The 27,374-nt window shown below is 42.3% G+C and overlaps 1 protein-coding gene across 1 annotated transcript in view; it reads right to left on the bottom strand.

Moving 5' to 3' along the window:
• Positions 1–10,578: 10,578 nt before the first annotated feature.
• The window catches only part of T265_15437 (hypothetical protein), a gene marked incomplete at both ends in the record, with an annotated part of 37,198 nt that continues 20,402 nt past the window's right edge, over positions 10,579–27,374 (bottom strand). Inside the window, 7 exons of the mRNA XM_009178114.1 lie at positions 10,579–11,217; positions 14,222–14,370; positions 16,411–16,548; positions 17,774–17,912; positions 19,516–19,629; positions 22,254–22,550; positions 25,050–25,320. Of these exons, the coding sequence (XP_009176378.1) occupies positions 10,777–11,217; positions 14,222–14,370; positions 16,411–16,548; positions 17,774–17,912; positions 19,516–19,629; positions 22,254–22,550; positions 25,050–25,320 (1,549 nt within the window). The remainder of the gene's footprint in view (positions 11,218–14,221; positions 14,371–16,410; positions 16,549–17,773; positions 17,913–19,515; positions 19,630–22,253; positions 22,551–25,049; positions 25,321–27,374) is intronic.

The raw sequence follows: 27,374 nt of genomic DNA, 5'->3' as shown, positions 1-27,374 counted from the left end.
CCGTTCCAAGCTATGTCCCGTTACGGCACAGTGAGTACCACTCAATGAGGCTATTTTGAAATAACTTGGAGAATGGTGGATGGATTAAAGTGAAACACATTTCACCGCATTCACAAAAGATGTGTTAGCTCTGAAAGTTTAAAAGTATAGACGGCGGAAATAGGCGTCATTGTGAATTACAGAGTTGCCAATAAGTACACTCTTCGTGTAAAGTGTTTTCCCAGATGGTCGTCGAAAATCTTGCTTTCACTTGAAATGCATCCTCTTGGAAAGCACATGCTTACAATGTTGTATTCGGGGGGTTTTTCCCTGCACGACTGTGCTCGTTATGGATGACAGAAATACACAGTACTCGTGATGGAAGGCAACGGAGAGGAAAACAAACCCGGTGTTTTGGTCTTAGTGGGGTCCCCGTGACCCCATCTGTGCATGGCTGGAGACGTTGAAGAAATGGCGGCTAATCGATGTCAGTGGCGTTCTTGCTGTCAGTTTCTTTCCAGATTGTCTGATTGAGTGGTTGGAGGTGTAGGCACCTCAGTATGCTTGACATAGGGCAGCACTAAGTCCCCTCCCTCACCCACTCTTTTTCTCTTCTCTTCACTGTAGGGCTTTTAATACAATTATATATATATATAATGTACATATATAAACGAACTTTATGGTTGTACGACAGTGAAGCATCAGTGCCAACACTGATGTTGCTGTCTTTGATGATGATGATGTTTTAGTCTCAGTAGTTCAGCTGGCTGATAATATAAAAATGCTCCAACAATTCAAACATCTACTTTGTGCAATTCTCCTAATCCACATGTGCCAACTTGCAAATTGCTTCGGTGTTAACGAGGAACACAAATGAATCCTCGGTTTATTCTAGTTGTCAAATAAAGGTCGCCTACTGTTTTATTTGGGGCGATATTCGACGATTTCAAGTATTTTTTGCGTAACACACCATTCCAAAGGTGACTCCACTCCAAAGGTAGCTCACAACATGATGATGATCCGCATTCGATCTGTACCCAATCTATTTTGTTCTAACCCGGGTTGAGAGAACCATTTGTGTGTGATTGACTTTTGCTGCCTTTGCTTTACAAATACCTGGAGAATAATGGCAGTCCACGGCAAGCAACGAACAAGAAACTGAAGGAGATGATCGATACAATGCACAGATTAATAGTGTGATGAGAACGCAAGGCTACGCCTGTGTGCATATAACAGTATGGATTAAACGGGTGAAAGTTCTTTAATAATCAGGCAACTCGCTCTGGTAGATTCAAGTATAAGTTCTTGGTCTAACCAACCATTGACTACTTCAGCCCATCATGAGATTACCGATGATCAGTCAGAAGATTTCGTCTGATTAGCCGTCGGTCATCCTGGATGGCCCGATAATTATCAAGCCATATGCTTTGAATTTAACGGAATGTCTTGAGGAAAGCGTGTCGCACGAGCCCAAAATTCCCGAACACATGAGGGCCTTAATCCGTATTCAATATTATCAGCTGAACGTGACCCATGGTTGGCAATTTCAGACTGTAGCGATTCTTTCGCCGACCTGTTTGTGCATCGGGTGGATTTGATCTGAGGTGTGATTTTGGTGCAGACAGCTGTTGACTGGTTCAGACAGTTATCTGATCACTGGTAAATAGTCGAATGGTTTTGTCTGACCGGTCACAACACCGTAACTGGTACCACATGGTCGATAGTTTGATTGCATGCTGGACGACGCAGGAATACATGATTTCACGCCCATCGGCAGATTTACTTCACGTGCTTACGACGGACTATTCCGTCGAGGACTCAACAACTTCATCTGTTGTCGACGTCTGGTGTCGTCCCTTCATCCCTGGGTTCGCATATCTGTTTGGAGTCCCGTTCCATGCAAACCTTATTAAACGATGTGCTTTAACTATTCTCAGATATCTCAAAGTTGTTGGCAGTGGGAGGAGATTTTGGGTCTTTTGCGGAGATTTTGTCTGAAAAGCCGCAGAGCAATGCACAGCTGTTTCATCCTTATTGGTAATCATCAGCAGTGCGCATCTCACGAAAATTCGGAGTGCTTTTCGGCCTTTCAGCGTAGACTGGCTTCACTTACAGGACAAAATCTCCACACACAAAAAATCTCAGTTGTTTTGGGGATTCTGCTACTGTGCTACTGTTGTTATGATAATTCTAGAAGTGAACATTCCTCAATCCTCGGGTTATTTGCCTTCGATTGGCCTCTACTGCATCTGAGTTGCGAGTAACAGTGCTCTAACTGATAGACAAGCATCATTCTACCTAAAAACGAATCAGATAATCAATAATCAATCAATACTACCACTACAACTACTACTAAATAATCGATAAGCATGCACGCGTCCGAAATGAAGATTCTGACAGCCGTCACAGCACTTGTCCTAGAACATAAACAAATCACAACCATTTTGACGGCGATGAATTTCGTAGAAATATCCTTATTTTTTCTATTAGCAGAAAATGAAAAAGTGATATCTCAGCCGAAAGACTGAATGTATCTGTCTGATTACCACAAAAATTATACCCTAGCTGCATGCATGTAACCTTCTTACTTATTTCATTGTGGTCACAAAAGTTGCTTCTTCCTTCAAACGTGTCAAGGGAAACCCTGATACCCCTCACTTCAGTTATCTTACAAAAAGATGATCATGCGTCTTGAAAACTTCTTTATGGCAGTAGGCTCTATCCCATTCCCAAGGAGTTTGGCTTGACAATCATCTACTGTACGTGGAAACTGCCGAAACTAAAGAAATTTAACATTCGATAAAGTGAGTTTCCAGGCTTGGCTGTTCTTAATTAGAACCCAGTGACCTTTCGAGATCGGACAGGATTGAAACTTAATTTGAAACAATGTCTCTCGTGCTTCGTAACTAAAACGTACACATCTCGATTTCCAGTATAGTTCTCAACCGTGTAAGAGTAACAAGACGATAGGATCTAACGCAATCTGTCACGTTGATCGCCCAAACCTGAGTAGTATTATTGTGTTTACGCATGAGGATGAAGTATGGAGGTGCCAATACACCATCGATCGTACGAAACTTTGGCTTTAGGGTTGTGAGAAACAACAATCATCTCTGAAACGGTAGGCCACTTTTTGAAGTCGTAACTCTGTTAGCTTTTTTCACTCAAGTCTGGAGAATATTCCTAGGGTAAATTGTTCCATCTGATAATTTTGTTTCTTGTACTTTGAACTGATGGATGAACTAATAATAATCAGTCACACAACACTTAACAGTGGGACAAATTGATCAGACGAAGTAATGGTCAAGTTCAGTGGAGAAAGATTGAATTACTTTCCCATAATTTCCTCGAAGATGTTCCTGGTGTGCATTGAGTAAGCGGAACAGTGACATTATGGTCAATTTGTTTGTAGCCAGTAGTCTGCCGGATCCAAGTTTCGTTACCTAGTTTAATGTGATTATATTCATGGTTGTGTTCAATCGAGTTCAGTTCTCTCGTATTGAAGAAGGAAGCTATCCACCGCCCCCCCCCCTTTCCACACATTTTGTTCCACACATTAGTGGAGTTCTTTTAGATAGGCCGCTAGTGGACACAAGTCAAACCACCACCCAGGAGGTCTTGAGTTCAAAACCCTCTGGTGTTTCTTGAGATGCTAATTTCCAGTAGGGATAAAACAGCCTTACAGCACTTCTTGCCTTTTTAGCATGGATTGGCTCTACTTACAGAACAAATTCTCCTTATCAAAATGTCTCCTTTGTATTCCAACCATCTTTCACTATCCTTACGCAACGGTCCAATCTGAGCATTGCTGAGTTATCACATAACTAACCTCTAAGTATTTCAGGCTCAGGTTTCAGAAAACTACTATCCCACGGCCTGGAAAACTATTCCACGATTCTTTCGAAAGCTCAAAACGCTTCTCAAGTACAAGTCTCCCAGCTTGTACGTGTCGCTGTACTGCAAAACAATATCGATTTTAAAAAGGCTGAGGAACCAAAAAAATTACTCAGTAGGGAATCTTTCAAGCTGGAGTGTGAAGCACAAAAAGACCTTGACTTTGACGATTGAGAAGGTCTGATCAGATAAACTGTTATCTCTGGTACTTATTATCAGCCATTATGACTTAGCTCCTTAAAGTCAGAAGGATAACCAATCAGCTGAATTTAATCAAACATCAGTCCTTTTCAACTGAACAATTTAGATACTGAACACAGGTCACACTTGTTTCCCTTCTACTCAACTATAAGTTGGAAAAGTATGATCATTATCCCTTCCGGAGACACTGAGAGCCAAAACGGAAAACCCGCAGTGGAATATGTTGGGTATATAAGGATACTTGTCTCGTGCAGTTAACATAACTTTTTTTACGCAGTTCTGCGATTTTTATAGAGGGAGAGTTTCTGTGATAAGCCAAAAAGAGCAAAAAGAGACTAGTTTAGCATGTTTGACCTCTACGAAGTACGCCTTCACTTGCAGGACAAGCCAACATATCCAATCGGTTGCAGGTGAGTGACCACCAGCATTGTCGACAAGTTTGAGCTGTTCCTACAAAACTCCAACCATCTCCCTGATCTTGTTAATTCGGAACGAAATCTACCACTTAAGGGAATTCGACATTTTGGAGTGCATTTGGAAGCGATGATGTTTGATTTGGCTAATGGATTCAAAAGTGTAATCCCACTGAAAACACACTCATGAGTAGTTGACCCGTTTCTCCCCACGACTGTTGACATTAACTACGTACACCAGGACCGGTTACCACATCTACGCAATAACCAGAATCCTGCAGTTAGAGCGAATATCTTCAGCTCTGGCAACGCAATATAGCTGTCAAACTCATCATTTTCTTCTGCGTATTCAGTGGAGATAGGCCATTCGAACTGCTGTTCATCGAGGAGTGAATCAAGCAAATCACTCGAATATCCTTTCAAAAAGGAAACGTTCGCTTTACTTCGAACCGTTCAAAACCAAAGAATAGCTAACTGTAGTGCTGTGCATCAGGTAGATCTATAGACATCTGAGGAACCTGTTATTTGACTGTCATGTGTTAGGCCGACTAAAGATTTCAAAGCGAAAGAATACCGTCCCCAAAATGCTTACGCGACAATTTTCACAATCCACGTACAGTTTGTGAGGTTTGACGCTGTGCCAAAATGCTATTTCGATGTTTCCCACTCTGAAGCCGTTTTTGTCGCGGAGTTGTCAAGAAAGTGTCGAATACTCGTGATATTACGTCTGCGATTACCAACCCGTACTTTTTGTGAAACTTCAGCTCGCCACCTAATCAAATGACTTGTACTGCATAATTTATGGGTCAGTGGCGCCACTGCCCTGAGATGAGGTTAACCAGACTGCTGACCGTCTGCATCCATGAGCGCTCGAACCTCCCCCTCCCATAGACACATACACACACACACTCAAAAGGGTGTGATTTTATGGTTCCCCATAAATTCATCAGATGTAAGCTGCTGACGGATACAAAAACATGAAAAACAACATACCGAAATGCATTCAGTGTAGACAAGTTTGGTTTTTAGGAGACTCACCTGGAACCCAGCTGAATCACTAGTTTATGTTGTTTTCAAGTAACCGAATGGGTTGCACCAGGCCGCATCATGTTTTATTTGGTACGGTATTCGAGATGTCGCGACGCACGTATAAACGTAATACACTACTCATAAGGTTGCTGAAAACTCTTCGACAACCCACGACCGGTTTCGCCCTTCTTGGGGCTCATCAGGTGGGCGCAGTCCTTGAGTTTCCGTCAAATTAATGTTCTACTTGTTTGCAAATGAGTGTATTTTGCTAATTTTGTGCAATATGGGTTCAAGTAGAACATGAGCTTGACTAAAACTCGGGGACTGCGCCTAACTGATGAGCTGTCGAAAAGTTTTCAACAACCTTATGAGCTTAGCTTTTTACCTTAGATTTAGCCAAATTACATGAATAAATCCATGCGTTTCATTCATTAGTCGAATGAGCACCTTTTGTCCATCTAAAGAGATGACAGAACTGAAAGAACTAGGTGGAATTAAACTGTTCAGTGTTGTGTAAATTGTTGGTCTATTTTATCATTTCGACATTGATTGTGGTATGTGATTCTGGTTATCTGACAGATCGCCAACGGATGCGTTCGTTATCAATTGAATTACTTAGTTACTCATTTATTCATTTCGTGCAACACAAACTCTCCGGAATATTTTATCCTTAACTGATCTTACTTTACGCATGAGGAAACTGTTGAATTTTCCCAAGTATAAATATCCGGGAAATAGTTAATTTCCCAACAAATGTAACATTATACATCAATTTGACGTTTCCCCTTAAGGAACAAACAAGTTTTATCCACAACCCATAGAGCTTTGTGCTTTCGATTGTTTTCCTGTTATGTTACCACTGATTTTCTTCGGTGGTTCAGAGCATGTTTGGTCTCATCTGCAAATATCTAACCATTCAGCATTCTAAACTTTGATGCAGATGCAGAGTAACAACTGGGATGAGAGGGCATATGCGAAACACCGCGCCGTAAGATGAACTTCAACTTCAGACGTCATATCACAGAGGTCCGAGTTATCTGACTGATTGTAATAGGCTTAAGTATGGGTAAGACTCAGTTAGAGCTATAAATAAATTCTGGAAATGAAAACAGCATTGCACTTAAAGTGTATAGGCGGATTTTATGGACTGGTAGGATAATCAGAGAGAAGGTTGTTTTCGCTCGCTGTTCCCTTGAAATCACTTGAGATCGCACTTCAGTGAACAGAACACGAGTTAATAGTCCCTCTCAAGTGGTCTAATGGATAAACAAGGGAACGAGGGTGATAAACTGCATAATATCATTAAAGACGAAATGCGACCCACCAGCTCAGACAGGACCGTGTGCAAAGTGTCTGGTCATCTGTGAAGTGAACAGTAATACATTGTGAACACCGCGTTTATCAGTAGGTACTGTAGTGTGTTTACGCCGAATGAAAAGCACTGTAAAAAATCCGGAGAGAATTTGAAACCCAATCGAGTTTTTGACGTGCCACACTACTCATAAGTTTGCTGAAAACTCTTCGACAGCCCAAGCCCGGTTTTGTTCATCAAGTGGGCGCACTACCCAAGCTTGTATCACCATAGACGAGAGATTCAGTTAGGTCTCCCATGGAAACCAAATTGAAATGCAAGTGAGTGTGTATCGCCAACTGGATTTTGTTACTGTACAGCCAGCGGTTCGTGCTGTGTGTTATGGATTGAGGTAAATACGTACACTGGTTGAATAAATTACGACCGTTCGACTCTGTCCTGCTGTTCAAAAACGACCTGTTATTAGTTCTGCCACAGGCAATCTAGAATGGGTGACAAAATAAGCTATAAATGATGAGGAGAAAAAACGTGGCCTACTTTGATGTTCCTTGTTTTGCCGGCAGTTTATTAGAAACGATCAATAGGATACCGGCCTGACCGAATCACAAAAGGTATGAAATCATGGAAGCCTATCAGAAAGTCAACGACACTTTTATTTACCAATTATGGCGTTTATAAAATCGTTTACAGTTTCGTTTAAGCTTATGTTGATAGAACAAGAGGTCTGAGGTTGGATCTATGAAGTAGTTTCACAATGTCTTTTTATCTTAGCTAAAACCAATTGAAATGTCACCGAGGACAATGTGTGAACTACAAAAGACATCAGGTCAAAACTCTGTCGTCGCTTCGGATGATTACGAGGTATAAACTACCACGTAGACTCAAATTTCTGACAAAAAGCCACAGAAAGGCCTTGTTTTCGGTCAAGTATTTGCGAGTAACCTTGGAATAGTAGTAGATCAGGGCCAAAGTTTCCTCAGGTACGTCAAAGCATGTTAGTGTGCCACAGTTTGACCGCCTTTTGGGATACTGATGAGGAATTCGTCACATACGGAATTCTCAGCACCTAGTTGCAGAAGTTGAGAAAAAGTGAGAGTTATCTGCCTTTACAGGTAACTTGGTGGGAATAACCCACCTAAACTGAGAAACTAACATGATTCTACTCTGGTGTACCTATTCATGGAGCAGGATGATATTCAATGCACAAAACGTCCCGGTAGCCGAGCAAAGAAAATATTGACTTAGCACTTCAAAACTCTGAGTCGAACCCCACACATGAGAGCTCTGTAATTGGTTGCTAGCCTTCTTTCCGTCAATCTGAAGGTAGATGGTTTCCGGACTAAGTAGGAAAAGGCAATATCTTATTACTTTTTCTCCTTCGACGTGCACAGCCAACTTTTGGAGTTCGGCTGACAGGTCTCACAGTCCAGAGTCCACTAGATGAAATCCGCTTCAGCACTGGGAGCAATAGGACTTACCACTATTTCAACCAATTACCATTTATACACCCACATAAATGGATATTTCCAAGAATTTCAATAGAGGTTTCATCCTGTCACTACAGCCAATCTATGCTGAAAAGCCTGGAATTCATCGTACAACTGTTTCATCCCTTTTTGAGTCGTCAGCAGTGCACATCCCATGACCTTACGGCCAGTGTTTGATCACTGAAACGTTTGGCTATGGGGTTAGACAGGACATAGTGCCACTCATCCTTCAGTCACAGAAACCAAATCAAATCACTACAACTGTTTCATCCCTTTTTGAGTCGTCAGCAGTGCACATCCCACGACCTTACGGCCAGTGTTTGATCACTGAAACGTTTGGCTATGGGGTTAGACAGGACATAGTGCCACTCATCCTTCAGTCACAGAAACCACATCACATGGTCACGTACTGATCAGCTCCTCAAGTGGCGACTCTTACTGATGATTCCCAACAAGGGTGGTGCAGCTGCACACTGGTTCTCAGCTTTTCAGCATTCAGTGGCTTCATCGACAGGATGAAATCTCTATTAAAAATTGACAGGTCTCAAAACCGCTAAGTTTCACAGACTGCTCGTCACTTGCTGGTCCCATCCAGCGTTGCATCCTCCTAAGGACTCTGCAAGATTCATCTCGAGAAGCCTCAACATTCCCCCAGAGCAAAATGGTTTTCAGGTCAGTGGTGGCTGAGATTGCGCAACATGAGCCCATAAGTCACCAAAATCTCTTAGTAAGCTGGGTCAAACCGAGGGTGCTGGCTATAGATTTTCTAATCTAATGTAACTTTTGTTTTGCGATTGTGAAGCGCCGAAGCTCTTTTTATAAAAATGATCAATGGCGTTGAACGCAAACCAAGTACTTGAGGCGTTAGATTGTCTTCCAAGGTGTCACAGTATTGACTGTCTTGTGGATAATGCTACTAACAGCCACCCTTCCACTGATAATTTGATCAACCTCCTAGTATGGCATTGCTGTGATCACTGAAATGCGTTCTTTTAGATGCATGTTTGCGTAACCCGTGGAACTATGGGTTTGCATTCAGTGTAATTTTACCAGTGTAGAGCAATTATCTTGAGTTATACTGGAATTTCTAGTTCATTTTGAGGCCACGTAAGTGCATAATGATCTCCTGTCACGTGATAGGTCAGAGAGAGAACATGCTTATGGAACTTTACGGCTTGCAAATTTTTTCAATCGTAACTAACTAATTACAATGAATGCAGCAGGCTTTCCACTGGTTTACTAGTCCGTGAATTCGCAACCAAGTGTTTTGTTTTCTTAATAAGTGGTATAAATAAAGTTGATACTTCGAAAGACGTTTTTTGAGGGAAGTAAGTTCGAATGACAGGTTGTCAGTACGTCAGTCTTTTGTGGAATCACTTCAAATAGTGATGGTTTCAGACAGCATCAGGAGGCGCCTTAAAATTGAGGGGCAACCATTCGACATTCGTTGATCATTCCGTTATTCTATTCAATTGTACCATACCCATGATATTACCTAAAGCAAAGGCGGGAATTCTTACGGGGCTTTATTTCAATTGTGAACTGATCCCTGGTTTTTTCTTCAAGTGGTAAACCCAAGCTCCATCTCTGCAAATCAATCCTGTGAATTTTCACCGATTCCAACAAAAATGGAGCTTTAAAAACGTCTTACCAATTATCTCCTGGCTCTACACAATGGTCGGCAACATTTGGATTCAGACAGAACATAAGCTTAACAGATTCGGAGAATGTGTCTATCTGATGAGCGCAAAGGTAGTAGTGGGTTGGCTTTAATCAAGAAAATTTATTGTGCATTTGATTTTACGCGCTCTCTAGACCTCATTTTGGTAAAGCCAAAATAGTGTCTGCATTTTACTGATGATGTTCACTACCTTTTTTGATGTGCAGCAGTCCACAGAGCCATCTTCAAATATTCAATAGCTTAGTTATAGGAGTGGGTGTCTGCGATACGAATCAAGGATTTTCGCCCGGCACTTTCTTGAAGGCTCCTGGCTAGGTTACCAGAGAGTAAATGACAAAGTTTTCCTCGAAAAATACATGAATGTCCGTACAATATTGCTTTATGTGTCTGTTTGTTCGGTTAATGTCACTAGCATGTTCCAAGCCCCTTTGCACAAAATGGTTCCAGCGTTTGATGTTTTGATTCCAATACGATGAACGGAAAGAATCAACCATGGCATTCAGGTCAACTTTTGCAAAAGGTTAAACTTTGGTGTACGATGCCCACCATGTGCATAGACAGAAGGCCAATCAATCGTCTACTGAAAAAGGCTCATGTTCTATTTTTTGCATGAATTTATGTACAAGGGCAGTTTTGGCGGCAAATGGAGCAGAATCAAAAGTATTTTCAAATAATTGTTATAAAAATCATTTGGTGAAGAAAGTTTTGTGAAAATATTATTCGGTCAACTGGAACACAGGTGTGGTGGTCCTAGGTTGGGCTAGTAAAAACTCCGGATGATCAATAGTAATACAGCAACAGGACTTGATTATTGAACAGAGTTGTCGAACCAAACTGACGTCGTCCGTGGTAAACTTGCTTTGAATCGTAGGCAACTTCAACTTGTGGCGACTTTATGTCAAAGAATACAGAGGAGGAAAATTGAACCACCGTGTTCAGTGTCTGAAAGCTCACTACGAAGTAAGCACGGACATTTGATTCTCTGTGTTTCCGATAAATATTGAGGAGATTATCTGTTAGACTCGGTGGGAAAATCACAACTCGACCTTGGTCGATTGCGGTTGACAATAAGCCCACACCGGACGCCGCAGTCCAGTAGGCCCGCCAACTCTGCAAGCGGTTCATGCCATTGTTCGGTAGCATGATATTTGCGGGGCAGTAGGTTGAAAAATCATTGAACGACTTGTACGACCAGGCCATCAAGTCGGTTTCACCGTTCGACTAAGAGAAGGGAAGAAAGTGTCGTTATTAATTAACATAGGCGTGGTACTGACCGTTAAACTTTGCTTTATCATATCAAAATAAATCGATCGCTCGGGGGTTCCGTCTTGTCTGTCTTGTGTTAGTGCTTAGGATTTGAGAATGACAAACGCATTTAGTATCTGGAGTGTCAATACAGATATGAATAAATTTCTAGTCATTTTTATGTATATGTCTGGACAAAAAAGATACTAAGCTATTCCTGGTATCTTTGAAAAGTATGGGTACGAAGCAGACGTGATATTTTTAACCTCTTTGAAGATGTGTAATTTTGTAGAAACTCCTGGTTTCCCTTTAGGCTGAGTGTCCCCAGAACATTCTTTACTTAGTTGTAATGTCTATTGTGCATCACTTGTCACCCGGCGCATCCGTAAGAAATGTTGTTTTGAACAGAACCTTAGACACTCAGACCAAAAAAGCAGTTGGCTCAACCCGAATGGGAAGAAACAGACTTAGGAAGCACGGACACTTCAACAATGAACTAAATCCAGTGTCAACCCGGTCAAAGTGACAAGTGACTCCAATGATGGACAGTTGACTATTAAGTAATAGCCCCAAGAGCCCCATGCTATTTCACTTCGTTGGACCAGTTGGCTGATAAGGCAAAAGGTGCATGCACCACTACTTTGCTTACGCATACAAACGCATATGGTTCTGTGTAAGCATTGTTCTACGCTGACCATGCGAAAACGCAAGTGAGTTCACCACTTCTGCAGAGTGAATTGCTATGAATGGGTTTATAACATATGGGTTTATTACACAAACAATGGGCAAGCAACTGAACTGTACACTAAGCAAATTGGGGGCCAGCGATTCTTCTGAAGAGTCTATTCTGCTTCTTAGTATAGGGAAGCAGTGCTCACCTGTCTACGTAGACCTGTTTTCCCTAGAATCCGATTGAGACGACACTCTTCGTGTTACTTGTGAGTAGTCAAAAATAAAGACTAAATTTGTCACGCAATTAAGTACTCAAAACGGTGGAAGTTCAGTCATAGCTGGTATCGTTAAGATACTCAGTCGTGTTGGACCGAATCCACGACGAAAAAAGCGCCACAAGGGTCAAACAAATGGTCAAAGTACGGGTATCCAACTAAGTAGTCGTCGGTAAAAAAACAATGGCTGGATGGTCCTTTCAGAGTGTCTCACTAAGACGAAGGCGAAGGGAAATTTTGACTTGGCTGCCTTCACTTGCACAACTCCGGTTGGCTGTTGACAAAGGCCATCGATGGAATATCTTGGGTATAATGTTTTTCACGGATACACCTATTCGATGTTGTTTCGGACCATATATTCACAGCTTAAGTTGACGCTCTTGATCAAGGACGAGTTTGCGAATAAAGATTCCACACTGGGTGATGGAATCAAATTGTTCGAAATTACTTAGGTGATTTACTTGAAAAGCAACAAAGCGAGAATTGGCCTCGATCGACTGATTGGTACTGATCCCGAAGCAGGCAAAGCAAATCATAGGCAATTGCACAGGAAGTAGACGAAAGCATGTCAATGGTCCGTGTCTTTATCAGCTGGTTAGATGTAGGCATTAGGTAGACTGCCCACAAAAAGCCGGTCTATTTTGCTCAGTGTAAAAACGTTAATTAAAAAACAATACAAACGAATGTTGACAGCGGCCAAAATCAGTGTAGCTGGAATGTTTAAACTGGAGTTGAGCGAGATAATAAAAACCTATGCAACCACTAATATTATCGTGGATTTGGGTGGCGGACAGACAAGAAGCGTCCTTAAAATTGGGTGTGCGAAATGTTTTTCCTAGAAGAATTTCCTTGAAGGTTCTCCTTCAGCTATGACACAGAAGAAGCCCCTCGGACAAGAGGTTAGTCATTCGTATCACCGAAATTAAGTTCCTGGAGGACTGGCTTCCGAAAACCTGTTCCCTTCCTCAACGGTTGAATACCTTCAGTGATCCTAGAATACCGAAATATCGAATTATCCTTGAAAGCCACATCTGATGAATAATGCAAAACGTCTCAGCGCCCATAGTTTAGCGCCATACGTGATGAGTTGTCGTTGTTGTTGTCGTGAAACTGATCCTAGAATACCGAAATATCGAATTACCCTTGAAAGCCACATCTGACGAATATTGCAAAACGTCACAGCGCCCATAGTTTAGCGCCATACATGATGAGTTGTCGTTGTTGTTGTCGTGAAAAATAATTAGTCTGTTCGACTAGCATTTTATCCTACCAGGCATTTGACTGAGTGGCCACTTACGTACTATTGAGAGTGCAAATTGAGCTTCTGGATTTTAGTGATCAAGGCCGATTTTGTGTCCATTCCTGACTCGCCTCACCATCCACCTTTTACGTATGACTGAAGGTTCACTGATATGGTTAACGACAAGCCTTTTCTAATAATGAACCGTAATTTTGGCCAACAATAATCCCGTATACCTTACTAACATAGGTGACCACCGTACAAGCGCCTCATACGAATAACTGTTCTCCATCATTTCAGGACCAGAATAGTGCGTTGTGAATCGAACGAGAAGTTTAGGAATTCAGTATGTGTCAAGCGCTCCTACCTGCTATAAATTTTAACCCGATTCAGTGCAAAAACGTCATATTATTGACAGAATGAGGGAAGGAGCAGTTGTCTGTCGGGGCTTGTATAGCCCCGAGGACTATACGTGTAGAGAAGCAGCAGATCTGAAAGCTCGGTTTTTGGTAATTTGGTAAAGTAATTCTAGCTGAATGGATCGGGATACGAAACCAATCCGATATTGTTTTAGTACAACCTAGTCAAACAGCACTCAGATCCAAATGAACTGTCACTGGCTTCTACTCAAACTACCATCATATGATTATTTTTCACTTAGATTCTATCAGAAGAGCTGCAGTTGGTTCAACCTGGTGCAAATGACGTCGATTACTGAGCCAATTACTCTGGAATATCAGCATACAACTATCAAGAAAACATGTGTTACATGTGTGAATAAATTATCACTTACAAGATCTACCTCTTGGCCTGCCATCATGAGGTAGCTCCCAGGCAAAAAATAGGCCAGCTCCTGAATTGTGAGAAAGTCTTTGTTGTCCTCACTCATTTGATCCACTCTCCAAATTGGACTACAAGTTCCTAGGCGTGGATCTGCCATGGCTGAGTAGAGTAAGGAATGTAGGTGAGAATAAGTCGATGATTACGTGAGAAACACGCTGGGATTCAACAGAAATGTAAGCAGACGATAAGCTCGTTAAGGAGCAATCGTGTGGAAACCATGGACTTGTATTTCTAAACTTCATCTTTTTTCCTTGCTAACGCCGACAGGATAATAGTTTGTAATAACGGTAAACACAAGCAGCTGTACACAAACAACGTTTTCCCGTGTCCTGTTTATTCAACAGTTAACTTAAGATCATATTTCACAGTTCAAAAGATCGCACTTTTGTGCTGTTTTAGTGAGGACGATCCGGTGTGACCAATATCGGAAGTTCCAGTCGACCGACTTCCTCAAAGGGCTCTTTTCGCACAACCACTTGAAGGGTGGAAGAGAGCCAGAGGCGGTCAAACAGTGAATCGGCAGTGAAGCATGAAAGCCATTACCAGCAAACTCAGCTGCGCTGGTCACTGTCGTCTTCCTGGATGGGGACCCCGAGACGGGCCATATCAATGGTTAGAGACACTCTCAGACATGGCCCAGTCGCTCCCTAAATGGCGCTCCTGCATCCAAGCTATTGCCTTCAATGCCTTTCCCAATTCACTCACTTCACAGTCCACCTGCGGTGCTGTATCTACGCACTAATTTATCAGCCTCCAATGCGCAGCTACCTACCCCACCTCCCCGAATCATCGGTGAACGAAACTGTGGCAGCTACAACCACTGTACAAGTACGCGGTTAATACAGCTGACGATGATGATGATGACATCGGAATTTGGTAGATATAATATTTCTAACATCCCTTGGTGTTCGACGATGAGGGGGGACATCGAAAGTTGTCAAAATGGCTAAAGATCATGGGCACCAAAGTGTATCGGTGATGTTAACCGTTAACTCCATCTCATTAAGATGGATGGCAGATGAGACCGTAAGACATAACCTGACAAACGATGTACTAACTATTTTGGTGATAATGATAGATGCAATGGACACATCCACTGTTTGCTGCAAGTGAGTATAGTTCGCTAGTTGTGCATCTCCAGGACTCAAATCAAATACCGAAATTACCAGTCAAATTGCGTGCTATTCAATCTCTAAACATTCAGTCACGTTTCAGGCATTAACCACGCTCGAGGGACGATACAAACTCAAGCAGCGGTGCAAGAATTACCGACGATATCCCCTCGCATAGTGACGAAAGGTTTGTAATTCAGAGAGTAGATCAACCGCTTCCTGATCAGCGGGTATCAAGCTCACCCGATCAATCAACATCCAGACATTCAATGACTTGTGTTCAATAGTTTATGGACACCAATGATCAAGCAGTTATTTCCTTGTTCAAGCTCAACGCGAATGTTGTTTTCGAAGTAAAAACCTGAAGATATGATAGAAGGATGAAGAGTTCAGTTCCCCGGAACCTATTTATATTGGTACAGTACTCGGGGCCTCCGTTAGAATAAATAATAAGTGGAGAAGCACATCAACTACAGCACACAGGTCATTCACCTTTAGACATACGATACACTGGGTCACTCAGGACATTACTGGTTTGGTTGCCGTTATTTGCCTATAACATGTACACCATTTGACTTGCATCATTATATCCCAAAAAGCGATTGTAGTCCAGTTGCGTTCCTCTCAATTTCATAAGCTATTCTAAAGGAAACAATGATTCGCGTGCCTGCTTTATCCGATATAATGCAATAATAGAATGCACGATTTTACTTCACATTTAGACACGACGGAGAGGGTCGAAGTTAGATAAAACAACATCTCAATGTACACGCCGCTGACTTTGATTCTATGGGTTACAAAATCGAAAGTATCGTATGCAACAATGTTGCAAAGACGAATTCAAATTTTCTGTGAGCGCTTCCGAGTTGCTGGAGGACGCATTTGATGAAGGTTGTACCATTTTCAACTCATTTGAATGCTACTTTGGGCATATTTGTATTGCTTCGTATGAAATACATAACTTAAAAATATTTCTTGCTGCCCATCCCGAATTCCGTGAGCCGAAAACTGATTCGAGCAAGCTTACCTTGCATAATCTGATCAGTTATGTCGTTCGTTCGAGTGGGAACTCGTCGTCTAATCTGCAATGTGAAGAAACACACTTTGCTTCCTGTGTTAATTTTCGCATCTGCAGCTGGGTTGTCAGCAAACCAAACGAAGTTTTCTAAAAACGGGCGAACACAAAAGGTAATGGATTTCTGGAAGAAACTGAACAATACTGAAACAAAAACCTAGGGCTGCGTAATAAAAAGAAAACAAGTACTGATCACCCTTTTTGAAATGTTCACAGACGATGTAAACTGGTGTGCAGTTGAAGCCCCGGAAATGCCACTAGACGTTTTAAATAATTTGGTCTGTATTCAAAATAGGAAACGAATGTTCAGAAAACATCGAAGCACACTAGGAAAGATGTTTACTCTGTCCGGAGTGCCAAATGCATCTTTTTTGAACAGGGAGACTGAAATGGTTACGAAAGAGTTTCTGGAGTCGTCGTAGTTCACTGATCTTCATCCTTCTTGCTAGAACTACTAGTTTTATTAAACACTTGACATTAGAATGTCAAAATAAATTTCCTTACGTTACTGTGCTTTTCGATTTCCGGCGGAAGCTCTCCCAAACTCGCATACCTCCCCGAAAAACCAGGTCACATTAGACTTATCAAATTCATTTAGAAACCATCTATTAGTCGATGAACAACAATACCATTAGTTAAAATTTCTTGTAAAGACTTGGTGCCAGAAATTAGGTGGTGTAAAATACATGAATTAGTCCTTTTAGGACATGCACATCTGAATAGCTTTTTTGTGTCGTTATTAGGATCTGACACAGCTGTGCCGAGTATCAAAATCCGCCCAGCTTTGTTCGTTTGACTAGCAGTTGTTCCGAAGATCCAATAAACACATCAGTTCCACATAGCTTTGGTTTTAGCGCACGATGCAGCGCTAAAGCCCCAGCCGAGCACATGGCATGGCTTGTTCGCTAGCATAGTTTTCAGAAGTCCTCAGACATGGAGTTCGAGTTCAACACATCAAGCGAACTGTTTCAGTAGGTATGGGCAATACTGGACGACCTGTGAGCTCGTAATCTTGGAGAGTCCACATCCTTCGTCTTACTGCCTAACGGCGAGGAGTAGTATTGCAGACTTGCGGCAATGCTTTATCCGATAAGCTTTGTCTGACAGAATCGTCTCCCATATCCCAGCATGAGCAAAATATTACTATATGGGACATCCATCCATCGAAGACGATTCTGTGGAACTTCAGGCACCCATTGCACTGAAATAAAAAAACGCACTATAGAATAACAATGTGCGAGGCCGCGACTGCCGGACTTGGTCCAAAAGAAGCGAATCCTGGATTTCAGAGCACAAGTGTATGCAGGCGACTTACCGTCTGTCTGACCATTCAGAATGCTCCTGAGAGGTGGAATCATATCAGGAATCACATTGGTCGAATTTGTGATGAGAACTCCCATGATGTTTAGTTTTGCTCTCCAAAACTCAATGACTTTCTTCATTTCCGTCTGAACCTGTAAGTAAAAGGGTTTGAATTGGGGTTAGGTGATAAATGAGATGGAAATACTCACCTATGAGACAACGTCAGTAGGCTACTCCATTTTCCGTTGATAAACACAACTCACTAAAGCAAAACAGTGAGGTGCAGTAGTTCACAGATCACAATAGCCTCCCAACATGTATTGCTCTTTACAGAACAGAATTTCTACCGCACACTTTCTCAGGAAAAAGAATTCTCCAAGAAAGGAATAAGAAATGTCTTGCAAAGACCCTCTACCTCGCAATGCGAAGAATCTACTCACAATTATTCTAAAGAACCGCATCTTTTTATCTCAACTAAGTGAAATAATGTCATGACTTATCTACAGAGGATAGTGGAAAATCAAACCAAAAGGAAAGATTGTCACTGTCACTCAGTCGGCGTTCGGTGGAGGGAATAATAATAATAATAATAATAACCGCCAGTATGCGCACTGACGATGTCCTCGCGATTGGTAGAGAAACATCTACAAGTAAGTTAGCGCGATCAGAGCTGTAATTAGGCACATTCGGAGTCCGTATGATTGATGCATTCACCCCAACTACGTAATCAAGGCTATAAACCCCCCTTCCTTTTTTGTACTTTGAGTTTCCAATAGCGTGTTTTACGTCCGTCTCTGCTTCACACGTCATGCCCCCAGGTATGATGAACGTGTGAAATAGTAACATTCCATAGAACGTGATTTCTCATGATCATTTCAGATTTCTAAAGGTAAATAAAGGTACTATGTTTCCAAAACCAAATTCTCTACTTCTTTTGGGAGATTTGCCTTTCGGAAGATACGTCTTTCTCTGAAACGGTTGCCGAATAATTCCCATAAGATTGAACGCCATTTCTAAATGAAATCTTATTTATCAGTGCAGTACAGAAAACGCAGTACTTGTTTTCAAGAACGCTTATTTGTCAGTAGCACAGTTCGACTGATTCAACTAACGAGAATACAGGAAAGATATTCCCTTAAAATAGTAGCGCTGTGATGAATCTGTACATCTAGGGAACATTCAGAATTTGAAATTCAAAAGCCAGTTCAACAGGACCGAAATGGTTGCATCGTTCCTGCTAAGCAGTTAGTTAATCAGGAATTGTTCCAAGCCAGTCCTCTTGGAAGTATTTACTCTGACACGGCAGGCTCAATGAGGAAAAACAGAAGATAAAAGACGTGTAATCCACGAACTCAGATTATGGTCGTTAGTACCGTCATCAACGTCTTCCAGGGTTATTCTAGCAGCGGCTAAAGTGCAGCTGACTGGTACATTGTGAGTACTTGTTATGTCCTATCCAAACGCCCTCTGTGTTGTACGTGCGGGACAGCTTGGCTTGTTTACTAGCCTTTTGGTCAACCAATGCTCCTGGCGGTCTTCATGAAATGTGAACAGTCACGCAGCTGCCCAGCTGTATACAGATTAGGTACTAAATTAGGTACTAATTAGTACTAAATCCTATTAAGCTCGAGAACTTCTTGCCGGGGAGAGGCCTTTTTCCCGAACAACAGTATACCTGAAGGCATCCTAACAATTACTATTGGAGAAACTGACCCAAAAAGAGGGCAACGCTTTTTGAGTATGTGAGTAACTTACATCCGGATTTGTCAAATTGAGCAGTGGCACATTTGGATTCCCATGAACGTGTCTGTAATAGGCCATCCTCACCGCATCGTAGGCAAAATACCGATGCTCTTGGGGACTTGCAGGCTAACATGTAGAAGTAATGAAAAGTAAAGTATGTTTACTTTGACTACATCACGTGGGGTGAGAATTAGCCATAGTGTCAGCCATTACGGAGCAAAAAAGGGACGGAATAAACCGCGGATATTAGTGGAGAAACGCGCTAATCCTGAAAATTCAGGTCATCATCACAAATGACTCTCAGTAGGCAATTACTTCCTGAGAAAAGTGACTTCAGCAAACCAAATACCGATGTGATATTGGGAATTGGAGTGTTTTTAGACTTTATGAACTGTTACAGGGGTACACTAACGAGCTCATTCTATCACTTTACTTCTGCAATCAAAAGGTGTCCAGCTAGCATCGTGCGCTCATAACGCTAGGTGAGTGGAATGTCCCCATAGACCAGTCGATAAATCGACAGCCAGGACAAATTCTGGGCCGTAATTCATGCCGTTCCGTGGACAGTCACGTCGCTCAAGCATGAGTGCGTTCGCTTAGTTAGACATAATAATTCAGGCGCGTCCAGCGCAGGCCGCTGAGATGGTGGTAACACGTTTACGTCGCGCGTCCTATATTGGGGTTAGGCCCATGAACAGCCAAGGCCATGAGCGACGACAGCCTGCAATAACGGCGAAACCGGAACCCTGTTCGATGTGGACTAACCAGTACAGTTAACTGTTGGGGCCATGGTTCTACACAGCAGTCGGTCGTACAGCTGAACGTCCCAGACACAGTGTCCCATATTGGCTGGATAGGTGTTCCAGCTCCTCACGTAGATTGAGGTTATCGTTAGGTAACTTATGGTAGAAATTCGTCCTGAAGTTTGCTATCAAATCGGCTACCTCACACGGTCATAGAGACAGACTGGTGAGTGGATCACCCTTGATACTGGTTCGTTCCGCCGCCCTAACTTCTGCTAGAACACAGGGCGTTGCCATCACACAGTGCGGTTTACTTTAATGTGACAAAAACCATTGCCACCGTCAGCTCAATACTTCCCCTGTTTCTCCGCCGTCAGATGGGGGCTACTACTCTCTTAGTGACACAACAACCGTATGAAAGTTGACTGGAGGAACGTGTCTATTATTGCAACCGGTTGTCACGGTTTTGATTCTGTCCCATTGGCTAATAACTACGTCAACCTGGATTCAAGACATTCCCTCAGGAGCAGCTTTCACGGTACTATGCAAAGGCAGTGTTTTTGCCACTCACATGATGAAAATTCCTAACAAATTTTAAAGTCTAGAAAAACCTGCACACTACAACAAGAGGAGTTCTTCATCTATCAGGACATTGTGTCGCCACATGTCGACCGGCAAGTTGCCGTATTTGTAGAGATCAAGAAGCATTATTTGTTTTTGAAAGAACTGACTTTCCAAACTTCTCAGTATGACTTTGGTTGGTGTTTCAGGTTTTCCAGTCTAGGATCAACCCATGAAGTGAAACATAAGCAGGTCTTCTATAGCCAGTCGAATATTTACCTCTAATAACCATTGATACACATCCCAAGAAGCGTGGGGTGTCATTCTTTGATACTCGCCAATTTCGGCTATAACCACCAAAAATGAAGACACTTTTGACTGACATTTGAAGGTACTTTATTGAACGATGCGAAATGAAAACCATTATGAAGTGGTCTGTACAGGACGTGGAAAATCTTCACACTAGCCTGAGTGAGTACAAATACTACTTGGCTGATCTCTCTGTAGGGCGAGATGACTCAGTAGTTACAGCGCGAATTTGCTGATCGGAAGGTCCGTGGTTCGAACCTGACCTCCGCCTCTCGACCTCCCCTGTCTAGGCTTGGATAACGTGGCAGTATTCCATCCCTCGTGTTTCCTTTGTGTGGCATGGCAGCTAGGCACCGAAAGGGTGTTACAACTGAATGATGATCTCTTCTCTCCTATTAATCTTAAGTTGACTTACCTCTCTACGGCCGGTTGTTCATTCTGTTCATACTGCTTCATTTCTCAGAGCTCTACCTCTGAATACGCACCCACGATCTAAGCTGCCTCGTCAGTTTGAACAGTGAAACAGAATGCTTCCAAAAGAAGCTCTTTTACTTCAATAATTATTCCCCTCCAGAAAGAGTACACCAAAACTTTTCAGCAAAAGTAGTTAGGATTACCTAAACACATATGTGACAAAAATGATGCCATGCCACAAAGAATGAGGTAGTCCGTGAAATTCCTAGTGTTGCTTATGACTATACGCCGATTTTCTAGTACATTAGGCTTATCGGGGCAGCTAAAGTAAAGTACACTGTTTAGTCCTGCGTGACAATCGCGCTTGAGAATTGTTAGGCCAAAAGTTTACAGATTGGAACTGTATCTATCCTGTGTAATGCTGAACGATATGCAAAGCAGTTGTTCAGGCCAGTGTGGTTGGCCGGCCAAAAGTTGGGAGTAAATCAGTATTACTCTCTTTCAGGCCACCAGCAAATTATATGAAGTCAAAATTACCCGTTTGGGTGTAACCTGAATAAACCACAATGTAGAGCTAAACTGGTTATCAAAACATTACCTCCCGTACTGCCGGCAGAAGGTAGTACTATGATGGACTCACTAAAAAATTAGTGGCCATGCTCTAAGGGTTTGAAATAATTCGGAAGTCAAAATCCAGTTCAAGTTTCCTAACGACCCACTCACCGGTGTTGACTGCCATATGTAGTAGTATGTGAATTTCGAAACAACTGAGAGTTTGCTCTGTTGAAACCACGAGTGTTTCGCACTGGTTGCATAGAGTGGCATGCCGAGAAGCAAGTTAATGGGGTTAGCTTTCTGAATGGGTCCACGAGGTTGTTTTGCCTGACTGACCAGCCTTGGAATGAGTTGTGACATGGCCTCATCAGGTGCCGCAACCTGGTTTGATACTGCAGTCCAATTGGTGATTCCATGGCTGTCACTGGCCAAAAGATCGGTCAAAATAGCGCTGGTTGCACCAATCTGAGGAGGCGAAAATTTGATAAGTCATTTTTTAAAGGTGAGATTTTCCTCCAGTAATACGAAATCATTTGGTTGAATTATACTAGGTTAACACAACCCTAATTTCTCGAGGTTTATTGCTGGATGTTTTGACCACTACAGGGGAATTTCTACAGGAACGAAGTAATTCGAATCCGAAGTAGTCCAGTCCTGGAAAAGGTGACCGAAAAGTCGGATACTAAGCTTAGATCTACTAATTTTGTTTCATTCCACTATAATCCAACCAAAATAGATGATCTACATAGCACCCATTCTTTTCGATCTGATTTGCTTCGAATTCGGTGGGGATTTTCTCATGACAGATAACATTTAACGAATGAAAAGTCCCTATCGTTATCAGCAAAATTTTCTTCAGGTGCACGATAATGTCAAGATTACCAAGATAACTCGTCACCCACGGCAACGTTTATGGCGAATGGTGGAAAACACTCATGGCATGCGGAACAAAACGTTTTTGTTTGGTCTTGAGACAGCGAAAACGGGTGGCTGAGACGTCTGAGAGTTCGATAATCGTTACATTGTAGACAAAAACTACGGGGAGTTATCGATGTTTTCTCCATGGTTGCGCTCAGGAAGCCGGAACTCTTCATCTTCGAACACAATGAAAGACTATCAACGTGCATTCAAAGACATTTGTGGCCGTTAACTGCTTGGCTGCACAGTACAAAGTTGCCGAAAATGGGTGCAAACTGTTTAAAATGAAAAACACAGACAAGATAAGGTACTCCAGAACCAGTACAACGTAATCCGCAGCGATGGTTTGCACTTCAAGCGACTGATAAATAGTGACTTGACTGATTGATTAACCATACAACCGCGTTAGACTACGTTAGCGAAATTCACCGAAAAGTGTTCATTATTTCGTCACACCATCCGGAGATACATCACCCGAGTTAGTCAGATAGTTTCTTAAATTCACAGGGTCAGGATGTTATTGAACAATATATGGACCACTTTTCCCAAGAATCTTTGCCTTCAAGCCACTTCAACTCGAAATGCTAGAAATAAAATTAAATTAAAAAGAACTATTCTTTAAAAAAGACTAAAAGCTACTTCCATGAAACAAACTACTCGCAAGGTTGCTGAAAACCCTTCAAAAGCCCATGAAAGGTTTCGTCCTTTCTGGGACTCATCAGGTGGGCGCAGTCCCCGAGTCCGTCAACTTTATGTTCCACTTGAACCCAAATTAAACACATTTCAACAGATACACTCATTTTCACGGGTGACTCAGCTGAATCCCTCGGTTATGATATTCTTCAACTGAATGTGTTACACAAAGGCCGCATCATGTTTCAGTTGGTACGTCGTTCGAGATATCGCAGTTTCCTGGATTCTTGAGAGATGGGTTGCTGTTGGAAGTCATTTCCATCATGAAACCACGCCAGGTGTCTTTTGCGTTACGAAGTTAAGCCGCAACAATCCCCGGATAGGACCTATCATTTTGATTTGACTAAAACAGCCAAGAGCTGTTTTCCCATAAGCTGTTTGAGAGCATAAGAGAAAACAGAAGAATCCATACTTCCAAAATTGCCCCCTAGTTAGAAGGATTTTTTCTGGAAGGGTCTTCTTGGGTGGTGGGACTGTATTGACAAGCCAATGGTCTGTGAACAGAATAGATGTTATGAACCTTTGCAAGCCTGTATGAGTGTTTTGTACAGAAGATAATTTCAACTGAGATAGAGAAACGATAACATATTGGTTGTTTATCCTTGGTGAATTGAGATCTTTTAGTTTCAAACGTTTTCTTCTATTTGGTATTTTGAGAATTTAGCTACATAGGTTTAAGATTGCGGACTGCACCTCCAGCTGTTCAGGGACAACAGTGATCCGAACTGGGCTTACCCTATCTTGAACTGTACGTGGCTATCATCCACTAGGATATCCTGAGAAAACCACATGGAAACGTTGCCTCAAAAGTGGTTGCACATCCACTTTCTTTCGTCTTCTGCATATCACTGCATCCATTTTAGAAGAGATAAAGTGAACAAAGTCAAGGACACGGGGATCGCACTTAATTTGATGGACTATCATTCTGGACCAGTTTCCACAGCGTAGGACAAACTATACCCAAATAGGTCATTCATGCTAGTATCGCAGCAAAAAAATATGAAAAACGTAGATTCAGAGGATTACGCCGTTTCATAGTGGTTTGACGAAACTACCGATAACAAACTTGCTTCATAAGAGCGAAACAAATGGCCAACTCCGAAGTTGCCTAGCTCGGAAGTCATAGTCAGTCAGAACAAACTCGTAGTTCCAAACACAAAAGCATCGAAGGGAAACGAGGTAAAAAAAAAATTGGACTTCAACAACTTATTTGAATATAGTCATTACAGCCAAATAACAAAGCACGCAAAGTACGTCACCCAACGGAATGGGGACATTAAGCTATCGGCTCACCGCCCAGTCTCCCCACTGTGATCGATAGCCCCGAGATCATAGGTCAAGGGTCAAACTTACTTGTACTGACAAATAGGTCATACGTGGAATCACATCCTCCAACCGGCCGACCGGTCCATCGAAATCGTTGGCCCATGTAGCCACATTGAGCTGGTACATTTGCGCCCTGCGCCACCAAGGTGTAGCGTGTGGATAGGATGGTCTGACTAAACGTAGTCCGTACACCAGGCCCACGACCAATGCGATGATCAAAATAGCTATCCCCAGAAGAATGCCGATAACCATGAAGATAAACTGACATAGAGTGAGGCCAAACGGAGGTGTGAATTTTCTATAATCGAGGGATGGAAATAAAACAAGGCTTTTTGATGATAGAGAAAGTGGTTGTATTGTTTTTTGTACACGGAAAACCGGAATTATCGACCCTATTTTCAATAGTCAGGGTCCAGTTCCTGCCAAGTAGTCCAGGTGGAATCAAGTACTTACTGAGTAGAAAAACTGGCTTTTCATGCCACAGCATTAGACTTATGATGAAACGTCACTATGAGTACCACTATGATTGCCATTAACGAGCCACAGACAGCTCTGTAAACTGTTGTCTTGGGAAGTTGCACTGTATCTCATTGGACAGCTGGTTGAAGTTTTTATTGCGTTCCCCTAAGTGAATGGCAACAAATATTATTCGTTTGGCCAGCTGCATTTAGTCAGAATGTAAATAAATCCTTAATGAAGAATTGTTTCGAAGTGTATACGATTATTGCAACCACGCTCTTCTCCCCTAAGCCAATTCGTTCATGCTGACGTTGTTTTGACAGAGGTTGAAGGACGATTGGATTTGGTCTTTGCTACTGTGTGTCATGCAATCAAACCAGTTTTGCGGCTAAGTCGTTGTTTTTTTCAATTGTTTACGATGTGTTGCATGGGATGCTTTCACACCCTTCGGGGAACAGCAAGCTGTATTTCCTTACAAGATGGCTCAAGTGGTTAGAGTGCCAATTTACTGACCGGAAGATCCATGGTTCGAACCCGACCCTGCGCCTCTTGACCTCTCCTGTCTAGGCTTGGGTAAGGGTTCGGGTAGCATAGTAGCTAGACACGGGAAGGGTGTTACGGCGGAACGGTTCATTTATTATCTTTATTCATTATTTCCTTACAAACCAAACATCCAATTCGATAAACAGCTACCGCACCGACAAGATATCCATAGGTCTTGACCCAGGGTTCTAATGTTTGATACGGCTCGGTCGCAGGATTACTACATATCGCTAATCAGCTGCGTTCGTCGCTATCCGATCGCTCAGCAAAAGGTTTTCACGAAATACCTAACTTTCTCTGGTTTCATTGACCGTACCGATTGGTTCCAAATCGTACCTGCGTTGTCTCAAAACTGAAAACTACTCACACACTGTACGACTAGAACATCCGAACCCACTGTACCAGTGGCAGTGACTGTACCAGTGACTAGCGAAAACTACAGCATCTCTACTGTGGTAACTTCCGCCATACTGATTTCATCTCGAATTCAACACAAGGGTTAAAGATGACTGGGAACTTTTCCCTGTAACATGCAACCGAATCAGATTTGAAAAAGAGTAGTTCATTAGACCAATGCGTATGGCTATTTTGCTCGCTATCCACCCACGCGCATATTGTGCTTTCACAGGTTCCATACTGAAGCAAAATCCATTCCGGTCCATACTACAGACACCGGTTGATTCTCATCACTCCAAGCACTAGAGAAAACGGTTAAAAGTCGAATTGTAGAGTGGGTATAACTTTGTTAATTTCTGCTTTGTAGCGCTGAACAGCCATTTCGGCAACCGTGACCGCCTGGATGGACCAACTAAAGGAAAAGTAGAGTGGTGATCTGGAATTATCGCAAAACAAATTCCTCATTCCCACCTATGCGACAGGCCATGCAATACATTCTTCAACTTTCCGTGCATTGCTACGTTTAAGAGCGAAGTTGAGAAGATGAAAAACCTTCCGGGAAATCAAATTCTCTTAGGAGGGTCACATTCCTGAAGGCAGTCCCAAAACCTACTGAGACGATCATACTCCACCAAAATTGCAGTATGGAAGTCGGAAAGCATCCAGGATAGTCAAGTAGTCAATCGAATCAGCAACGATCGAAAGTGATGAGTGTTTAGGCAGGCCACAAAAGCACGACGGATGATGAGGAGTGTTCAGACATCTCACATTTTTCGTCACATTTTTCTTGCTCTAATGGCAGCAACAACGACTAGTGGCAGCTATGACAGACTGTGGCTCATTTCTGATGACGTGTTGTGGGAGTAAAGTGGGTAGTACGTACCAGGAATCAATTCAACTGTTTGAAACCATGATTATATATATATATATATATATATATATATATATGAAAAA

The sequence above is a fragment of the Opisthorchis viverrini genome, assembly GCF_000715545.1.
Source record: "Opisthorchis viverrini unplaced genomic scaffold opera_v5_498, whole genome shotgun sequence".
NCBI classification, from domain to species: domain Eukaryota; kingdom Metazoa; phylum Platyhelminthes; class Trematoda; order Opisthorchiida; family Opisthorchiidae; genus Opisthorchis; species Opisthorchis viverrini.
Note: the sequence above shows the minus strand (reverse complement) of the source record. Positions and strands in the feature narration are given on the sequence as shown.